Source organism: Pagrus major, chromosome 23, assembly GCF_040436345.1.
Source record: "Pagrus major chromosome 23, Pma_NU_1.0".
Lineage (NCBI taxonomy): Eukaryota > Metazoa > Chordata > Actinopteri > Spariformes > Sparidae > Pagrus > Pagrus major.
Window position 1 is genome coordinate 21,576,379 of NC_133237.1, and position 19,212 is coordinate 21,595,590.

A 19,212-nucleotide genomic window follows, 5' to 3' on the forward strand; every position below is an offset into this window, starting at 1 on the left:
TACACCTCTGCCTACTGTTTAATTAGAGCAGAGGCATAATTGTCAGCACCTTTACAACAGACAGCTCCGAAAATATCTTAATAAACTATTATTCAATGTACTGCCTCTGCCCCCTGGCGGACACAGCGCGTAACTACAACTGTCCGTCAAGTTAGACACAGTGGCATACTTCCATTCCTCCTACTTCCGGTGAATAATTTCAAAGTAAAGAAGTATAGCTGAGTAGCGATGTAAAACATCTCAAAGCAGAAGTGGAAGTAGCAGAAGTTTCTGTTTTAGCGTTTTGAATGGCAGCGTACATTTTACATCTGCTCAGTTAAGAGGTTTATTAGAGCAACACCACCTGAAACTTCCTGTCGCTAGGTGGCGCAATAGACCGCCATGTTTCTTAGCGAACGACAGTAAAACAGCCAGAGAAGAAGAAGCGATCACGGCTCGGGCTATCTGAGAGCTTTGAGTCGGCAAACGTCATTTTTTGCTTAAAGCGAGTGGTTCAAGTTGGTTTCGATCTGTTTTATGAGGCCGAATAAACACGTGAGTCCTGTTTTAATTCAAGTTTGTTGATTTGCGGGCCAATTAACGCTATCATTCATTGTCAGCGCTAGGGTTGACACCGTTGAGCTAACTAAAGTTGCTAGCTAGGAGCTGTAGCTGTATTTGTTGTCGTTAGCTTAGCGTTAGCAGTTTTGTCCAGTACGTGGCTTTGCAGAAACGTAATTAACATCATGCAGGCTGTCAACTGAGACTCAACACAACCTTCTTGCTACAACTTTACGATACGTTTTTAAAAACGTTGACGTTTGCTAATTAATGCTAGCTGTAGCCGTTCAGTTACCTTAGCGAAGGTTAGCTACTAAATGTGGGTGCTTGAAGTTCCTTAATTTTCTGTTTCTCCATGTTTTTCCTCATGCACAGACGGCTGTCAGCTAGATAATGTCATCCACTTAACCTGCTGTGAATCTGGTTTTGACTTGTGCCTGTTGATCAAGATGAATCGCCCAAAGCCTACAACTCTCAGGCGCCCCAGTGCTGCAAAACCATCAGGTAAAATGCAAAACTAAGTGTCATCTTTTCTTCAGAAGCCCAGCAGAAGAAAATCCCAACTTACTGTGGCGTCTGCTTTCCACAGGTCACCCTCCACCAGGAGATTTCATTGCTCTCGGGTCAAAGAGCCAGGGTGGAGAGCCCAAAGCCCCCGCTGTCCTCCTGAAGCCAGCATCCACAGGTTTACCTGCTGACCGTAAGAGAGAGACTTCCTCTGCACTGCCCTCCTCATCTGGTCTGTCCAGCCTCGCCAAGCGGCCCAAACTATCCACCACCCCTCCTGTCAGTGCTCTGGGACGACTCGCTGATGTTGCAGCCGTGGACAAGAGGGCAATATCACCCTCAATAAAGGAGCCATCAGTGGTGCCTATTGAAGGTAAACCAGTGGCTTTACACCTATTAAAAACACCCGTGCTGTGTATTTTGGAAGGAAAGTTAAAGCTCCTCTTTTTTCTTGTAGTGTCACCGGCAGTGCTGCTGGATGAGATCGAAGCTGCAGAGTCTGAAGGAAATGATGATCGCATCGAGGGACTGCTGTGTGGAGCAGTGAAACAACTCAAGATGAACCGAGCCAAGCCCGACATAACGCTGTACCTCAGCCTCATGTTCCTGGCCAAAATCAAGCCCAATGTTTTTGCAACTGAAGGAATTATTGAGGTAAGATTTCAAATAGAGCTTGATTACAGACATTGTAAAGACATCCTTCCTCTGTGAACATCATGGATGGGTATTGACAGGTCTCTTATTGTTTTTCAGGCCTTGTGCAGCCTCTTGCGTCGAGATGCTTCCATCAACTTTAAAGCAAAGGGGAACAGCCTCGTGTCTGTTCTCGCTTGCAATCTGCTGATGGCAGCCTACGAGGAGGACGAGAACTGGCCAGAGATCTTCGTTAAAGTAAGAATCTCCTGAAGTCCTTTTTTTAATTTCAGCCATGTATGAACTCTCTCTCAATCTCAAATGTAATTTCAGGTGTACATCGAGGACTCTCTCGGAGAAAGAATCTGGGTGGACAGTTCTCATTGCAAAAATTTCGTTGACAACATCCAGACTGCTTTTGGGACAAAGATGCCACCTAAGAGCATGCTGCTGCAGGCCGACACTGGTCGCACTGGTGGAGATCTGAGTGCAGGTACGGTTATGTTAAGGAAACACACAGGCTGGTTGAGTGTGAGGATTACTGCTGCTGGAAACAAGCACTGGTTGGTTAATGCTGCCTTTGGGTTTTGTTTTTAGGTAGCAGCCCTCATCCTTCAACCCCGGACGAGGACGACAGCCAGACTGAATTGCTGATAGCTGAGGAGAAACTGAGCCCTGAGGATGAAGGGCAGGTCATGCCGAGGTATGAAAAAGTGCAGGTTTTACATACAAGTCAGTTTTGCTTTGTTTATTGTAGAGTTTAAGATTCCTTTGTCTTTTCTCTCATCCTGTGTTGCACTGTAGGTATGAAGAACTGGCAGAGAGCGTGGAGGACTACGTGCTCGATGTCCTCAGAGATCAGCTGAACCGCAGGCAGCCGATGGACAACGTGTCCCGAAACTTACTGCGTCTGCTCACGGCTACGTGTGGCTACAAAGAGGCTCGACTCATGGCTGTGCAGAGGCTGGAGATGTGGCTCCAGAACCCGAAGGTCAGTGACAGTTATCCTGGAATAAACCAATTCTTACTATGAATGTTGATAATGAGTATTGACTCACTTTCTTTGTTTTTGTGTACACAGCTGACTCGACCAGCTCAAGACCTCCTCATGTCTCTGTGCATGAACTGCAACTCCCACGGGGCAGACGACATGGAGGTGATCTCCAACCTGATCAAGATCCGACTCAAACCCAAAGTCCTCCTCAACCACTACATGCTGTGTGTCAGGTCTGTTGCGTCTCTTTTTGTTTCACGTCTAACTTGTAGTTATGCGCGTTGACGAACACTAACTAGTGCTGATTCTCCAGGGAGCTGCTCAATGCACACAGAGACAACCTGGCCACTATGGTGAAGCTGGTGATATTCAATGAGCTGTCCAATGCCAGGAATCCTAACAACATGCAAGTCCTGCACACAGTGCTGCAGCACAGCCCAGAGCAGGCGCCAAAGGTGAAACTTTTGAGTTGTTAGGATAGTAGACTGGAAATAATCATCATTTTTTGGCTTCCTAAATCTGAATTGTTTTCTCCTTTGTGTCTGCAGTTCTTGGCGATGGTGTTCCAGGACCTGCTGACCAATAAGGACGATTACCTCCGAGCCTCCCGAGCTTTGCTGAGAGAAATCATCAAACAGACCAAGCATGAGATTAACTTCCAGTCCTTCTGCTTCGGGTTAATGCAGGAGAGAAAGGAGTCCAGCTATGTTGACATGGAGTTCAAAGTAAGTAAAACTCCCACAGTCATTTCCCCTTTTAATCTCAACGTGTTTACATCTGACTCTGAGCTGTTGATCCTCTCCCACAGGAGCGTTTTGTCATCCAGGTGACAGATTTGCTGACGGTCTCCATGATGTTGGGCATCACCGCTCAGGTCAAAGAAGCTGGCATTGCGTGGGATAAAGGAGAGAAGAAGAGTGAGTGCTGTGCGTTATTTGTAATTTTGTATTTATTAACCATTTACGTATTCTTGGCCTTTTTGAATATGTGACTGCTTTGTTATAGATCTGGAGGGCCTGAGGTCGTTTCAGAACCAGATAGCTGCGATCCAGAGAGACGCTGTGTGGTGGCTTCACACCGTCGTTCCTACCATCAGCAAAGTTGGGGCAAAGGACTACGTTCACTGGTCGGTAACAGTAAACATCCAGAGTGTTCATTTTTCATTTTTGGGTGAACTTATCCTTTAAACTTCCTCTTTAATCGTCAGGGAAATTAGTCATTAGGATTTATTTATTTATTTATATCTATTTTCAGCTACTTAATATGAATCATGTGTTTCATGTCTGCAGCCTTCACAAAGTGCTTTTCACCGAGCAACCGGAGACGTATTACAAGTGGGACAACTGGCCTCCAGAGAGCGACAGGAAGTGAGTTTTCCTTCCTTCTTTAAAATGAATCATGTTTTACTCTGACTGTATCGAGCCCCGTCACCTGATTAAGCTGTTTTTTTAATTCCTCAGTTTCTTCCTCCGCCTCTGCTCCGAGGTGCCTCTGTTGGAGGACACACTGATGCGCATTCTGGTCATCGGGCTGTCGCGTGATCTGCCGCTGGGCCCTGCCGATGCCATGGAGCTCGCGGATCACCTGGTTAAAAGGGCTGCTGGAGTTCAGTCTGACGGTGTGTTGAGATCCACTGTTTATGATCACAGTTAAAGCTGTATTTATTAACTCTCTGGCAGAATATTTGGACGTTTGATAAACACCTCAGTTTAATGAGCAGCCGACTCAAGTCTTGCAAGTACGACTGCTTATTCACATCTTTCGCTAGCTAGTACAAACAGAGGAAATATGTTTTTTATTGTTATAGTTTGAATGCTTCTTGACAACATCAGTTTCAATCCGTAAATTCTTTTTTTAACAGATCTGGAGGTCCTGAAAGTGGAAAGGATCCAACTCATTGACGCGGTCCTCAATCTGTGTACATACCACCACCCAGAGAACATTCAGCTGCCTGCAGGGTACTGGCTTCACCAGCTTTTAAAGACATTTTTAGATGATAAAGTTTACAGTCTAAAATAACAAATGACTCTTCATGTTTAAGGTACCAACCACCAAATTTGGCGATATCCACACTGTACTGGAAGGCATGGCTGCTGCTGCTTGTGGTGGCTGCGTTTAATCCACAGAAAATAGGTACATCATTTCTTTTTCTATGTTGCATGCATAAAAAATACTATAAGCTATTAAATATTTTCTGTTAATATGTTGTCTGACATTTTCCTTATTAGGTTTGGCTGCCTGGGATGGCTATCCTACTCTGAAAATGCTCATGGAGATGGTCATGACAAAGTAGGTGAAGGTTATCATTTGTAATCAAATAGTTTCAAGGTAAAAACGCTGAACAACTAACACAACTCTCTCCATGCTCCCACAGTAACTATACCTACCCTCCGTGCACCGTTGCGGATGAAGACACAAAGACAGAGATGATCAACAGGGAGCTGCAGATCTCCCAGAGAGAGAAACAAGAGATCCTGGCCTTTGAGAGCCACTTGGCAGCAGCCTCCACTAAACAGACCATCACAGAGAGCAACAGCTTGTTGTTGTCTCAGCTGACCAGCCTGGATCCACAGTAAGAGACCAAGAGGGCTTACTTCATGTGCCATGCAACTAGTTAATTGATGTCTCCTCAAAGGAAATGTTTCAGTTATAAGACGGAAAAGTTACCCAAATTGGTTCTGACTGGAAGATGGACTGATTTCTTGTTTGTTTTCAGGGGTCCTCCTCGTCGTCCTCCTCCTCAGGTCCAGGAGCAGGTAAAAAGCCTCAACCAGTCTCTGCGTCTGGGACACCTCCTCTGCCGCAGCCGCAACCCAGACTTCCTCCTCAACATCATCCAGAGACAGGTAATGACCGTGTGCACTGTCAAAACAGTTTGTTGTATGTTATGTAAGTGTTTTAGTGTTCAAACCCAGAGAAATGATCATATGCTACTTACATGTTTTGTTTTTTTGAGAGACCCCCAGCAGCATTACATAATGTGCATTTAAAGAGGAAGAAATAAAGCATTATTCTCAGACTTCTCTCTTTGGTGTACATCCTGTAACTGTCGTGCATTTTCAATCCTTCACAGGCTTCCTCTCAGTCCATGCCGTGGTTGGCTGATTTGGTCCAGTCCAGTGAAGGGTCCCTGGATGTGCTGCCAGTGCAGTGCCTGTGTGAATTCCTCCTGCATGATGCCGCAGACGACAGTCTGCCGATAGAGGATGACGACGAGGGAGAGAGCAAAGAGCAGAAAGCCAAGAAGAGACAAGTGTGTTGATTCTTACACCTTACTGAAATTGTCCTATTTTGACACTGTTTTTGAATTCTTTCTTCAAAAACTTGACAAGTCTTTATTTTGTCTTGGTCTCAAATTAACATGCTACATTTATACTGGTGGCTTTTCGCACTGACTCTCGACTAATCCAGAATTACTATCTGTCTTCTTGTTAGAGACAACAAAAGCAAAGACAGCTACTCGGACGGCTCCAGGATCTTTTGTTGGGTCCCAAGGCCGACGAACAGACAACATGTGAAGTGTTGGACTACTTTCTGCGTCGCCTTAGCTCTTCTCAGGTGGCATCGAGAGTGCTAGCCATGAAGGTGCCTCAGTGGAAGCTGGAAATATCATCTGTAGCATTGTTATGCTGTTAAACACGATTTAATTTACATCATGTATTTGTGTGTAGGGTTTGTCATTGGTGCTCAGTGAAGGAGGCTTGAAAGATGGAGAGGAGCGCGACCAGCCCATGGAGGAAGACTCTGCAGATGCTGAGCTCTTGCCAGGGTATCAGTGGCTGCTCCAAGACCTCCCAAAGCTCCCGTTGTTTGACAGCGTCCGAGGCATGACGTCCACCGCTCTGCAGCAGGTCAGTGTCTGACTGGAGATAAATGGAAACCTTCTAGGAAGATTATTGAGCTGGAGTTTGAAGGGTGTGTCTTGCCTCTGTGCTCCCTTGAAGGCTATTCACATGGAGACAGATCCGCAGACGATCAGCGCTTATCTCATCTACCTATCCCAGCATGCACCAGTGGAGGAGCAAGCTTCTCATAATGACCTGGCCCTGGTAATCAAAGCGAGTTGCTTCAATTTAATTTACATTACATGCTCTTTTTTTTCAATTACTTTTGTTCTCATGCAGCAGTGCTGACCTGAATCTCACCCACTGTAGGATGTTGCCCGGCTAATCGTGGAGCGCTCCACCATCATGAACAGCCTGTTCTGCAAACACTCCTGCAGGCCCGAGTCCGACGCTGTGCTCAGTGCTTTCCTCACCATCTTCTCGACGTACATCAGGAGGATGAGGAAGACCAAAGAGGGAGAGGATCTTTACAGCTGGGTGAGCACTGGCAAGAGTTGTGTTGCTAACTGAACTGCATTGCAATTTACATTATTACAGTCGTCCTCTCCCTGGCTCAAAGTTTAAGTGAAGCATTTGAAAATAAGCTGAAACTTCCATCTAAAATATTAAAAAAAAGTTGCAAAGTTTTGGGCCTAGTGACAATTGTCCTGTGATCAAATATGCTTTGAAACTGCAAACGAAAATGTCATCTGCAATTGAAGATTAATCCCTGTTTGATGTCTGTCTGGTGGAGACCTGTGATGGAAAGTGAGGAACTGCATGATAAAACTTGTGCTTGACAAACTGTTTTTGCTTCTTTCTTTTTTAGTCAGAATCTCAGGACCAAGTGTTTCTGCGTTGGACAACAGGAGAGACTGCTACGATGCACATTCTCGTCGTCCATGCCATGGTTATCCTGCTGACTCTGGGGCCACCCAAAGGTAGTCCTGGACACTTTACTGTTCAATATTTGCAATGCTAGAGGGGCTGTAAGAACATGTTCAGCGATGTGTATTGTTGCAGGAGAGAGTGATTTCTACAATCTCTTGGACATTTGGTTTCCCGACAAGAAGCCTCTCCCCACTGCCTTCCTGGTCGACACCTCAGAAGAGGCCCTTCTGCTTCCCGATTGGTTGAAACTGAGGATGATCCGATCAGAGGTTGCTCGATTGGTTGATGCAGGTACAACTTGTTGTAGTACACAAAAATGTGTGTTGTTTAAATACATCTTTACTTTTTAACAGAACAGTACACGTGTTTCCCAACAGCTTTACAAGACCTGGAGCCCCAGCAGCTGCTGCTGTTTGTACAGTCCTTTGGCATTCCAGTATCCAGCATGAGTAAACTGCTGCAGTACCTGGACCAGGCCGTCTCTCATGATCCACAGTCGCTGGAAGAGAACATCATGGATAAGCGTAAGAGTGCTACAGAGATACAACTTTTGAACTGGTATTTTAAAAGACTGGAGATGTGTCTAACTTTTTATTTATTCTGCTGTAGACTACATGGCCCACCTGGTTGAAGTGCAGCATGAGCGAGGTGCCACTGGGGGGCACACTTTCCATTCATTACTGAGCTCCTCTCTTCCTCCAGATAGAGGTTGGTGACTTTATTCTCCATATGGTTGTTTATGTTCAACTTCAGCTCACATTAAATGACATTAATTGTTTGGATTACTTACATTATAAAGTTCTTACTACTCACGATTTTCTAAATATTAAGACTGAATACTTGCACATATTTTAAGATGACATAGAGATTTAATGTTAAGTATCTGACAAAAAGTCTACCAGAAAATGTTTTTCAGTTAGTCCATCTCCTGACTACATCCCTGACAGATTCTGCTGAAACAAGTAAGGCCAAAGTTACCGTGGAAACGCCCCACAGCTCTGTGAAGATGAGAGCAGCCAGTCAGCTTCCTGCAGTCGGGCCTGATGATGATCTCACCGGCATGTTGCTTCAGGTGGGATACAAGCTTTTTTTGTCTCATTTGTTTCTGGTATTATTTTGTCTCTCTCATATTAACTTTTTGAATAAACACTTTTAGTTAAAACTCAGTTCTTTGTGGGCTAAATATCAGTGGTTGATTGCAAACAATTTTCAAGGTTCTTTCATGCACAGACTGACCTGTTTCTGTTTCCTGTTCTTCCCCAGATATTCCCCTTAAAGGTGGACCCTCGCTGGCCTGGCCCTCCTCCCAGCCAGCTCTCTCTGGCTTTACAGCAGGCCCTGGCTAAAGAGCTGATGCGGGCCAAGCAAGGCCAGATTCAGCAGGGTGGGTTAGCATTTCGGCTACTGCAGGCTATTGCAGCCCTGCTCACCTCTGCTCATGCAGGGCCTATTATCATGTCAATGCACCGCAGCCATGCCCTCTCCTGTCCTCTCATGCGCCAGCTTCACCTCTACCAGGTATGTTTGGTGCATAATTCTATGTTGGTTCATAATACACTATACACTATCTAAGATTTGTTCTTATTCCTCTTCCTTGATGTCTGTTTCTTCCAGCGTCTCGTGTCCCAGGACATGGCTTTCTCCTCGCTATTCCTCAAGGTCATTGTTGAGATGTTAATCTGGTTAGACAACCCACCTGTGGAGGCAGGACCACTGAAGACTCTGCTCAGATCCTTCGCTGGTCAGAACTCTCAAAAACTCAGACACAATGATGGTGAGCACCTCAACTCTTTCTCAAATGTTGACTTATTAATTTTATATAAACGGTGAGTGACGAGTTTCTCTGCCCTGCAGTGCGTACAGGTTTCCTCCACCTGGCTGAGGCTTTGGCTTATCACAGAGATACCGAAGTGCCACTGAGAGCCATCATTGCAATGCTGAAAGCTGGAGACAGATGTAATGCAGAACCCGAGCTCATTGGAAAAGGTAATATCGATGAATTATTGATTGAGTTAAGATATAAGATACTTTATTTGTAATTGTAGGCATACAATGAAATTTTGTTTGGTAAACCCTCAGAGACCAGCAGCAATAGACAGCAAGATATTAATGTATTAATTAAGTTCCATTTTCAAAGTGTTATAACATTTTTTTTATTATAGTAGACGTAAACGTTAAAGTTAAACAATGGATATCTAAAAGCAGCATATATAAAACAAGACAAAAGTACTTTGCAGAAAAAAAGAAACCAAAAGCAGAGTAAGTGACAAAAACAGAAGCTTGAATTAAGAACAACACAGTGGTGAATTGTGAACTGCCATGTGAACTCAATCAAAAGCTTCGTACTGAAAGACTCATGGAATAAAATGTATCGTTACACCCACTTAAACACAAAAGCTGTTGCAACATTTAACATTTATTTAGTTTCATGAGGATACATAATACAGCTGTTTATATTGTTATCCCAGTGTTACAGGGGCTGATGGAGGTGAGGTCACCGTATTTGGAGGAGCTGCTGTCTCTGTTGATGACTGTTGGTACGCAGAACGGCACAGCTGGCCCCGTTGCCACGGTGATTTCCCTGCTGCTTCAGGAAAGTGAGGAGCGTGCTGTGAAAAAGGAAGTGGATTCTAACAAGTGAGCACTGCGATCCTATTTCCCTGAATACTGTCTGTGTATTGTTAGTAAAGCGAGTATCTTGATTTAACTGTAGGAGCCATGTTACTACTGTTGTACTACTACCATGTACTTCCAACCTAACGTTCATACCACAGTATACCGTGAAACTGGCAACCCTAGTATCACCAAATGGCTTCCAAGTGACTCAGTATTAACAGTAAAACCTTGGATTTGTTGGTTGTAATGAATCAGCACATTAGACACATCACCACTGGGCATTAGATCTTTAGCTCTGTTGAATGGTGGATATATTACACATTATTTTTCAGTAGGAATTAGATGTTCATCACATCTCCGTAGAGGTAAGCTTCCATTTCACTTTTGCCAGCAGCTCCGAGGTGACAAAGTCCGGACTAAACTCTGGGCTGCTGGTTGATTGGCTGGAGCATCTCGACCCTGAGGTCACTTCTGTGTGTCCAGACCTTCAGCAGAAACTGCTGTTCGCCCTCAACAAGGTAAGATAAGCACTGCCTGCAGATAACGTACGTCTCTTGTCTTATCACACGGGAGTAAGTGTTTGCTTGGCGTTACTGATGCAGCCTTTCTTACTCTCTCTTGTTTCAGGCGCGAGGAACTCCTGCCTACAGACCTTATCTCTTGGCCTTACTGACGCATCAGTCAAACTGGTCCACCCTCCTGCAGTGCATCAGTGCTCTTCTCAACAAGCGCAGAGACTACAAGTACGCCATTTTTCTTATGTATTTTGTCAGCCACGGTATTATTGTGTGACTTTTACCTGTGGTGATATTTATCCATCATGATTGTTTCGAGATTGTTTCATCATGATTGGAGATATTGGCTGTAGAGATGTCTACCTTCTTTCCAATATAAAGGAACAACATCGCACTTGGCTTGTGATGCTCAAAGCGCCAAAAATATACATTTGAAACCTTAACAGCAATGTCTCTTTCCAAAAATCAAGACCTGGTTAGGAACTATTTACTGTCTACCGAACTACATCCTTTCTACTCATTAACATGGCTAACTAAGCTAGCTAGGCTAGGTAACATTACAGCTCAGCAGAAGAGGACGACATAATGTTCACATCCCACACTGTCAAAAGCACAAGCCTCTTGTCCACGACATAATGTACACTTCCTTCTGCGCAGTGATACTAACAAAAAAATAAATGCTATCAAAAAGGTCTGTGTATTATCTTGAGTAAACGGGTCATGATTTTTTTGAAATGGACATTGCTGTTAATTTTTTCAAATGTACATTTTGGTACCACAAGCCAGACATCTGTACGGCCGATACTTCCAAAACTCTGCAACATACACCAAAACAATCTAGATGTATAAGTAGCACAACAGGTAAGAGCACAAATATGTATTTTTGATTTGGGGGTGAACTGTGCCTTCAATATATGAAGATAGAGTAATGGCACAGCAATATTTATTTTCTGGATCTGATGAGATTTTATTGAGCCAAGTGTTTCTTAAATTGGAAGATTATTTTAACTTTCTTAAATGTTTTTCAGGCTTGACCCATCATCAGCTCTGGATTTCTTGTGGGCGTGCAGCCACATCCCACGCATCTGGCAAGGACGCGACCAGAAGATCAGCCAAGTAAGATCAAAAGCCCACATACAGAGCATTTCACGAGACCAAAGTCAGAGGGAGTTCATTCTGCTGAAGATGATGACTCATGTATGTTTCTTTTATGTGCGTGCAGAAGAAAACTGAGAAGTTTGTGCTCCGGCTTAGCTCGGAGGAGCTCATCAGCCTGGTCGACCTGATCTTGTCAGAGTCAGAGCTCAACAGTCGCGACTCACCCCACGATGACAAGAGCAGCTTGGACCAGGCGTCCTGCTCCCTCATCCAGTCCAGGCTGCCCCTCCTTCACTCCTACTGCAACGGAGCTCTAGAAAACATCAAGAAAGTCTCAGAGTATCTCATCAACTGCACAAAGAAATGGGAGGACAGGTGAGGTTGTCATCCAGACTCAACACTCATCTTCTACTCTCTTTCTCTGTCTCATGCCTCCATATTTAAGACACACATGCTCGATCACACTTTATCATATAAGGTTAATCAAAGTACTCAGCCTGTCCATTTCGACACATTGTATTGTTCTTTCTAATTAGCCCAAATACACAAGAGTTATTTTCCCTGTTATGGTGTGCTGATAAACTTGGGGTAAATCACACTAGATTTTCCTTCTCAGTGCAGATGAACTTTTTTGACTTCCTCTGTCAGCCACAATGCTGTGGACCAGGGAAAACTCGATAATTAGGTCTATTGGTGTGAAATTAAAACCAGCAGAAGTCGTCTGTACTGTGATCTCTTTAAAAGCTCAGTGTATTATAATGAAGCCAAGAGGATTAAGGCTGAAGCTCTAAACTTGCCTGTGTTGTGAATTCCTGCTCTGACTTAGCTGTCAGAGATCAGGGTGCAACTCTTTGTGGAGGCAAACCCTCCTTTCATGAATATGTCTCTGGTTATTAAACCACTTTAATGAGGAAACTTTGGCCAAGGTCAAACAAAATTAGCTTCCGAATTACAGTATTTTAAGTACAGCTAAGCTGTCTGGTAAAATGGTTGCTAGTCAAAATATGGCGGGATAAAACCATGTTGAAAGTAAAGGGTTTTGGCCTTGTGTTGAGTAAACACTTGATTGTATGTTAAGCATTCTTCTTGTGAAAACTCGCTGTCATATAAGCTGGTGTTTATTCCAATTACACACCAGCTATTGAAGAGTGAGCAGACTCTTTACTGTTGGTCAAGGTCGCTCTGATTTGCTTTATTCACAGTTGGCATAAACTCTTCAGTCGGTAGAGAGTGCATCATGGGAGCCTTAGATGATTTTATGAAACCACAGTGACTTGAAGGCAAACGCCTCGGAATTACATTAAGCTATTCACGTGCCTAGTTTGTATTAATGTACATTAATTATTGTCGCATGTAGACAGAAACAATAGAGACGTGCTTCATCGTGCTGTCTAATCTGTGATCTCATATAATCAGCTCTGTTGATAATCCACTGAAAGAGATGGAGAAAGTGAATTTGACGAAACCCAAAGTAATTTTTCTGTTTGGTCTGTAATGTGAAGCTCACTCTGACAAACTTTCTATGGCTGCACAAAATTGTTCAACCTGTCTCTGTCAATTAAAGAGCTTCAAGATAAACAACTCAATAACATCAGGGATTACAGTCTGGATTAGCTGCTAGCTTTACTATGGACATCTTAACTATTGTAAGCCAATAAAAAAATGTTTTTTTCCCTAAATTGAATGGCACATTTCTGTAGCTGGTGTCTCATCTAAAATCTTTAGTACATAATACACATCCGATTTGTCTTTCAGTGCGATGAGCAAGCGGTGCCAGAACTTGCTGCTGCAGATCTACCTGCACTTCCCTGAGGTCATTCAGCACATTACCCTGCCTGAAGGCACCTTCAGGAGTGGGGGGGCTGCATACGGCAGCAGCTGCAAGGTAAAAATGTCTCACCTGGTTCACAATCCATTACGATCTAAATGCGATTTGACTTTCTGTGTCTTTTTATGGTATAATGTTTGTTTCTTCTTCTGTAAATACAATAGAGATGTCAAACTGAATTTAGTCTAAAAGCTTTTAGTATTGAAAAAATGTGTGGTTGGATTTAGTAGGAACAGGAATAAGTAAAAACTGATTTTGAAATTGCTGTAAAATTTTGCCCAGCAGAACAACAGTGAAGGTATACGTCCTCAAGATCTGTTATTTTTACGCTTCCCATTCATCGTCTGTGTAAGCAGCTGTGTAATGCATTCCAGTAGCATCGCGTTGTGTATCAAAAGACGTGGTGTCACACTGGCGACTTCTCATTTGCACAAAGTTGGGGTTTAGGATACTTTATGCAAATCAAGAGCGTCTTGAAATTCTGGAAACTAACCGTTGTTGATCTACAATGAAGAAAGATTCAGCAACAGCATGGCTCATTGTCACCTCACGTTTCCAGAATCACATTTTGGTGACCTGTTTTTATAATATAATAAATATATATAATATAATATAATGTTAAAGTTTCCAAAGGAGTTGGTGGGGTTTGAAATCCAGGAGCAAACAGCTCACAAGTGGCGCTCGTACAATCAAGTGCAGACAGGAAGTGTTTTCACGGTTGCAGGAAGGTGTTTTCTTTGTTGGTCAAGTGTCAAATCCTGGGAAGCAGCGCAACCCTTCGCATCTTAAATGGCGCATGTGGACACGCACCAAAACACCAGAAAAATGTCATTGCTGATCATTAAATAAGTCACAAGTCATGACCTTCACTGAGCTACATAGGAAGTGATCATTATGCTGAAAATTGTGATCTGATGTCATGGCCATCTTCATGTGTCAGTGAAAGTACCTGAATTTCTATATTATAAAGTTACAAGTTCTTTTGATATTTCTTTTGTTTAATGTTTGTAAATAGTTTATGTTGCGGTGCCTGCATGAGTGTGCATGTGCACACATCACTGTAACACTGCAGCACAGTTGAGATGTATTCGTACATTCAAACCTCTCAATTATTTTAATTTTTGTCTGTGAGCTTCTGAAAAGCCTGCTAGTTTTTATTATAAAAGCCCTCAGTGTTCTAACAGTAATTAACCTTTATGTGTTTCAAAGTATGGAGTGTTGGGTCCTTGAATTTGAGCGAGTTGGGCTTGAAAAGTCCTTGAATTGGCTGTTAAAAAAGATGTGGGAACACTGCTTCGTGTATTGATAAAAAAATGCTTTGTCTGTAGTTGACAAATTAAAGACGAAGTGTCTTTGTTTGGATCAAATGATACTGTATACCACTTACAAGCATGAACTCACAGTACGTTTCTTTCAGCTTGATGTCCTGGTGCATCGCCTCGTCACACTGCTGGCTGATATCGGAGACTCAAAGTCTACAGAGAGCCGTGTGTCTGATGCGAACCTCGCCTGTCGGAAGATGGCTGTGTCGCACCCTGTCCTTTTGCTCAGGTAAAAAAGTGCAGTAATATTCTCGGGGTTTAGTCTACAAACACTAGACTTTCTGTTTCCATAGGAGATGTTTCAAACGGCTGACTGTTTTCCCTCTTTTTTTCCAGACACCTGCCTATGATTGCAGGTCTCTTGCACGGTCGCATGCACCTGAACATGCAGGAGTTTCGACAGCAAAACCACATGACCTTCTTCAGCAATGTGCTTGCCATCCTGGAGCTACTGCAGCCTCTTGTTTTCCACAGCGACCACCAGAGGGCGCTTCAGGACTGCCTTCTGTCCTTCATGAAGGTCCTTCAGGTGGGCGGCTCACACACTGTCAAATCTTCACTACAGATTTGAGGATTGAGATCAGACTTAACTACATGTTTCATTGAGCTTCAAATCAAAGTTTTTAAATGTTCCTACGTGTTTGTGCGTCTTTCATCTTGCAGAACTTTCAGAGGACTCGCTCTCCGTTGGTCTTCATCAACAAGTTTTTGCAGTTTACACAGAAGTACATCACCCACGATGCAGCAGCTGCCATTCCCTATCTACAGAAGCACTCTTACATCTTGCAGTCAGTATACCCTGTTTATCAAAAAATATCCTTTGAATAATGAAGGCTTGATTTTCAACATAATCTGGTCTTTCATCTCCACAATCACTCGCATCAACCAAAAATCTTCTAGTATTTGAAATGAAACAATCCCATGGTCATATTTGTTTGTCTCCTGGAGTTAAAATAAGCAAAGATCAAAACATACAGTAAAGTTAATATAAACAGCTGGTAAATTAAGCAAAATGACAATTTACATTAATTGCTGGGGGTATAAAGGAATTCTGTAAATATGTTTTTTGCAATTGCATTTATAGTAAAAATTCTGATGTGATGACTTGGAGACTACAGAAATGTTGAAAGTAAGTGCTTGAATTTTACTCTTAATAAAACCATGGTTCTGCTGTTCCTTCTGTCAGGGTTTTGTGTGCAGAAAACCCAGACCTGGTTCAACTAAAATCTCTGCTTGCTGGACTCACTTTGCCTGTGAAAAGTTCTTCTGCAGAGGTTGACGCAGACGAGAGAGAAGGTAAGCACACGACTTCTGCAATGATTTCTGTATATCTTGATATGCGGTTACTGTTATATGTTGGGTCGTAAGAGCCACTGTTGCACTCTTGTCTCGCATACAACAGCTTTGTTAAATAATTGTTTTTGCTCTTTACTAGACGATGTGGCCACTGGTTCCCTGCCCCTCGTCAACATATCTGCCTCTGTTTCACTGAGTGCAGCCGACATGACAATGTACCTGAAAAAGATGTCACGAGGAGAAGCAGTCGAGGGTAACTACCTCACTGCTGCAGCAGTTTCACATGTATAGATCCTCTGTCTATGAGTAGTGAGTAATATGTCCTATGTACATGTGAGTAATTTGTCCTGTCGGTTACAGATGTGTTGGAAGTGTTGACAGAGGTGGATGACAAGTCAAGGAGGAGCCCAGAGATCATACAGTACTTCATTGTGAGTCATAAACAACAGAAGCAAAACAAAAGGTCAAGTGTAGTTCCTGTCAGTGTGTAACACGTCAATCACCACCTTGTGTCACTGTTTGTAGAACGATCTGCAGAGACTCATGGCGTCGTCCGAGGAGCTTTGTCGTAACATGGCCTTCAGTCTGGCTCTGCGCTGCATCCAGAATAATCCCTGGTAAGGTTACTTTAGCCTGGGACCAAACACCTACAGAAAGCATGCTGGAAATGTGTGAAGATAAAGAAAAGCCAATGTTTTTTTTTTAAAGAATGCTGTAGTGATACATATCTGTCAATCCTCAGTCCATTTGTCTGCATACTTTTGTTTCCATTTACTTTTCACTACATAATGGTTTGTTTTCTCCTCTGCAGCCTGGCAACAGACTTCCTGCCTACATTCATGTACTGTATGGGCAGCGGCAACTTCGACGTTGTGCAGACTGCTCTCAGGAATCTTCCAGAATACGTGCTTCTCTGTCAAGGTAAGAGGATACCCTTTAGTCACATTATTGTTGACAGTAATCTGGTAAGCAGTCATTCCTGTGCCTTTCTTGTCTTACAGTCACCACGCAGTAGTTTTAAGGGGAAAAAGTGATTTAACGAAGCATGAAACCAATGTTCTAGTCAGAGTCAGGCATCCAAAGCTGCATGTTGTAATGTGCCTTTTTTTTTCTCCTCACAGAACACGCAGACATCCTGCTCCACAAGGCGTTTTTAGTGGGTATCTACGGACAAATCGACACCAGTTCAATGATCGCGGAGTCCATGAAGGTCCTTCACATGGAGGCAACGTAACAACAAAGAATTTAACTCCACATCTGATTGAAAAAAGTGTCATTCATTTTCTGCATTCCAGAGCTAGATAATTTTTCCTGTTGTCTTCAGTTCAAACGTTGCTCTAATTTGATCACGACAGATTAACGAACTCTGTGGCTCTTCAGTGGTGCAGATTAAAGGATCCTGCAGTGAGCTGGTAGCTACCCGTAATGGAATAACTTCTGGATAATTAAGTGACTTCAAAGAATGCATTAAATTCCCTCTAAATGAGTTGAAAATGTAATAATTAAAACCATAAAATTAGGGCTATTGTAATAATGCTGCAATTAGTGCAGTTATTACTTCTTAAAGGATGTAAGTTATTTTTAACTGATGATGTAATGATACATTAAGCAATAATGAAGATTCGGCTGTTAAAATAAAGTCTGTTAAAAACACTACAGAGTAAATAAAAATGGCTTTGTAGTCAACAATACTGATTTAATGAATATTATAATAATGCATATTATATTATACAATAAATATTAAAAATTGTTTAATTAAACTGAAATTAAAACACATTGCATTTTCAAACATTGTAGAGGGAGTTTTTGCACTTTTGTGCAGGTTTTGCTAGTTTTGGCTTCATTTAAAAAAAAAAAAATAGTTTGAATATGAAATGTAAACATTATTGCACAATTATAATGCTGACTGTATGCTTCATCTGTAATTGTTTTTAAGAGCATAAAACACTGATATCTGCTCATGGTCTCCTATCCAATGTTGTGTCAATATGTTAGCAATTTAGCTATAATTTTCCTCAAACTTTCGAACGAATTTGGCTAGATACCAAATACTACTGCAATGCCTTACGTAAGCAGTAATGTAATTTAGTTACCTTTTATCCCAATTAACTTAGTTAATTAACTAGAAAACTAGTTGCCAACTATGTTGATATTTGATTGTTGCACTCTTTATTTCTAGCAAAAATGTCCAACATTTGCTGGTTTCAGCTTCTTAAATGTGAGGATTTGCTGCTTTTCTTTGTCATTTATGATAGTAAATGACAAGTTAATTTCTTTTGAAGTCACAATGTTTTTCTGTTACCTGAACACCATCTGTGAGCCACCTCGATGTGAACTGAATAAAATGATGGTTGGAAAATGTCTCTCTAGTATTTTTCATTCAGCTTTGCCCCAGACAGATGGAGACATTTTACCCCCGTTTAATGGGAAAACAGTTTAATATTGAAATTGTAAAAACACAAATTTCACAAGAACCAATTATTACCTTTCAGAACAATATTTTAACTCCTCAAACGAGATGTAATATAAATGGTGCGAGGTTTGTGCTTCTCATTTCAATCCAATAACACTTGGATCCTGATAAAACCGGCATAGCCGTCATGGGCACGCTCGCTCGTCACTGGCGTGTAACAGACAAATTAAAGGCGTGATGCACATGCTGTGACGGAAACCATTTTGCCATGAAAGTGTAAGTTGTTTTGCCCAGTGCTACTGACTTCGTCTGAAAAACCTCTTGATGGAGTCAAAGGGATAAGTTAAACAACATGGAGGCGTGCCGGTAAACTAGGAAAGTGGAAGTCCCCATTGATAGTAAATTAAGCGTGGCGGTAATTGTTCAATCAGACAGACCAAAGGCTGCTTTGAAGACATCATGTGGGTTTTTAATGCACAGACTGCTGCTGGTGTTTTGTTACACAGGAGGCCGTGAAGATGGTTAAAGAGCCTCAGTGAGGGTGAGACATGCCCACACTGGTGGGTCAGTGGAATCTGTCATTCACAAATAACCGGCATTCAATCAGATACACGGGCTGAAAGCAGGTTGACTCAGACTACGTTAATGCACCTGAGTAACTGTAGTAACAGACTAGAGGTCAATAAACACAATAAAACTGTCAGTTTATCGTGTTAAACATAATTACAATTATGT

At 42.5% G+C, this 19,212-nt stretch overlaps 1 protein-coding gene across 2 annotated transcripts; it reads left to right on the forward strand.

Moving 5' to 3' along the window:
- Positions 1–460: 460 nt before the first annotated feature.
- Positions 461–18,427, forward strand: ints1 (integrator complex subunit 1). Of its 2 annotated transcripts, none has more exons than XM_073494639.1 (48): positions 461–534; positions 916–1,044; positions 1,130–1,420; positions 1,505–1,701; positions 1,801–1,938; positions 2,014–2,173; positions 2,278–2,383; positions 2,485–2,671; positions 2,762–2,907; positions 2,988–3,129; positions 3,223–3,399; positions 3,483–3,591; positions 3,680–3,800; positions 3,964–4,041; positions 4,135–4,292; positions 4,536–4,632; positions 4,716–4,807; positions 4,903–4,963; positions 5,049–5,246; positions 5,391–5,520; positions 5,748–5,927; positions 6,110–6,259; positions 6,346–6,525; positions 6,619–6,723; positions 6,829–6,996; positions 7,328–7,439; positions 7,522–7,680; positions 7,767–7,913; positions 7,999–8,097; positions 8,337–8,461; positions 8,653–8,907; positions 9,004–9,163; positions 9,244–9,375; positions 9,858–10,026; positions 10,397–10,523; positions 10,633–10,748; positions 11,549–11,636; positions 11,743–11,993; positions 13,374–13,503; positions 14,864–14,997; positions 15,105–15,297; positions 15,432–15,556; positions 15,955–16,064; positions 16,204–16,317; positions 16,425–16,495; positions 16,590–16,681; positions 16,876–16,985; positions 17,186–18,427. In XM_073494639.1, exons 2-48 carry the CDS (start codon positions 990–992, stop codon positions 17,296–17,298), a joined length of 6,558 nt encoding a protein of 2,185 aa, XP_073350740.1. In that variant the 5' UTR covers positions 461–534; positions 916–989; the 3' UTR covers positions 17,299–18,427. The 2 variants fall into 2 exon arrangements, with proteins under 2 accessions (XP_073350740.1, XP_073350741.1); XM_073494640.1 differs by having other exon boundaries at positions 10,400–10,523.
- The last annotated feature ends 785 nt before the right edge of the window (positions 18,428–19,212 follow it).

Bases quoted from the DNA above. Each gene is read 5' to 3' on its own strand.
- ints1 (XM_073494639.1), top strand. From the start codon at position 990: ATGAATCGCCCAAAGCCTACAACTCTCAGGCGCCCCAGTGCTGCAAAA. The intron at 11,637-11,742 runs GTAAGATCAAAA...ATGTGCGTGCAG, and splicing joins GCGACCAGAAGATCAGCCAA to AAGAAAACTGAGAAGTTTGT. The intron at 16,496-16,589 runs GTGAGTCATAAA...CACTGTTTGTAG, and splicing joins AGATCATACAGTACTTCATT to AACGATCTGCAGAGACTCAT.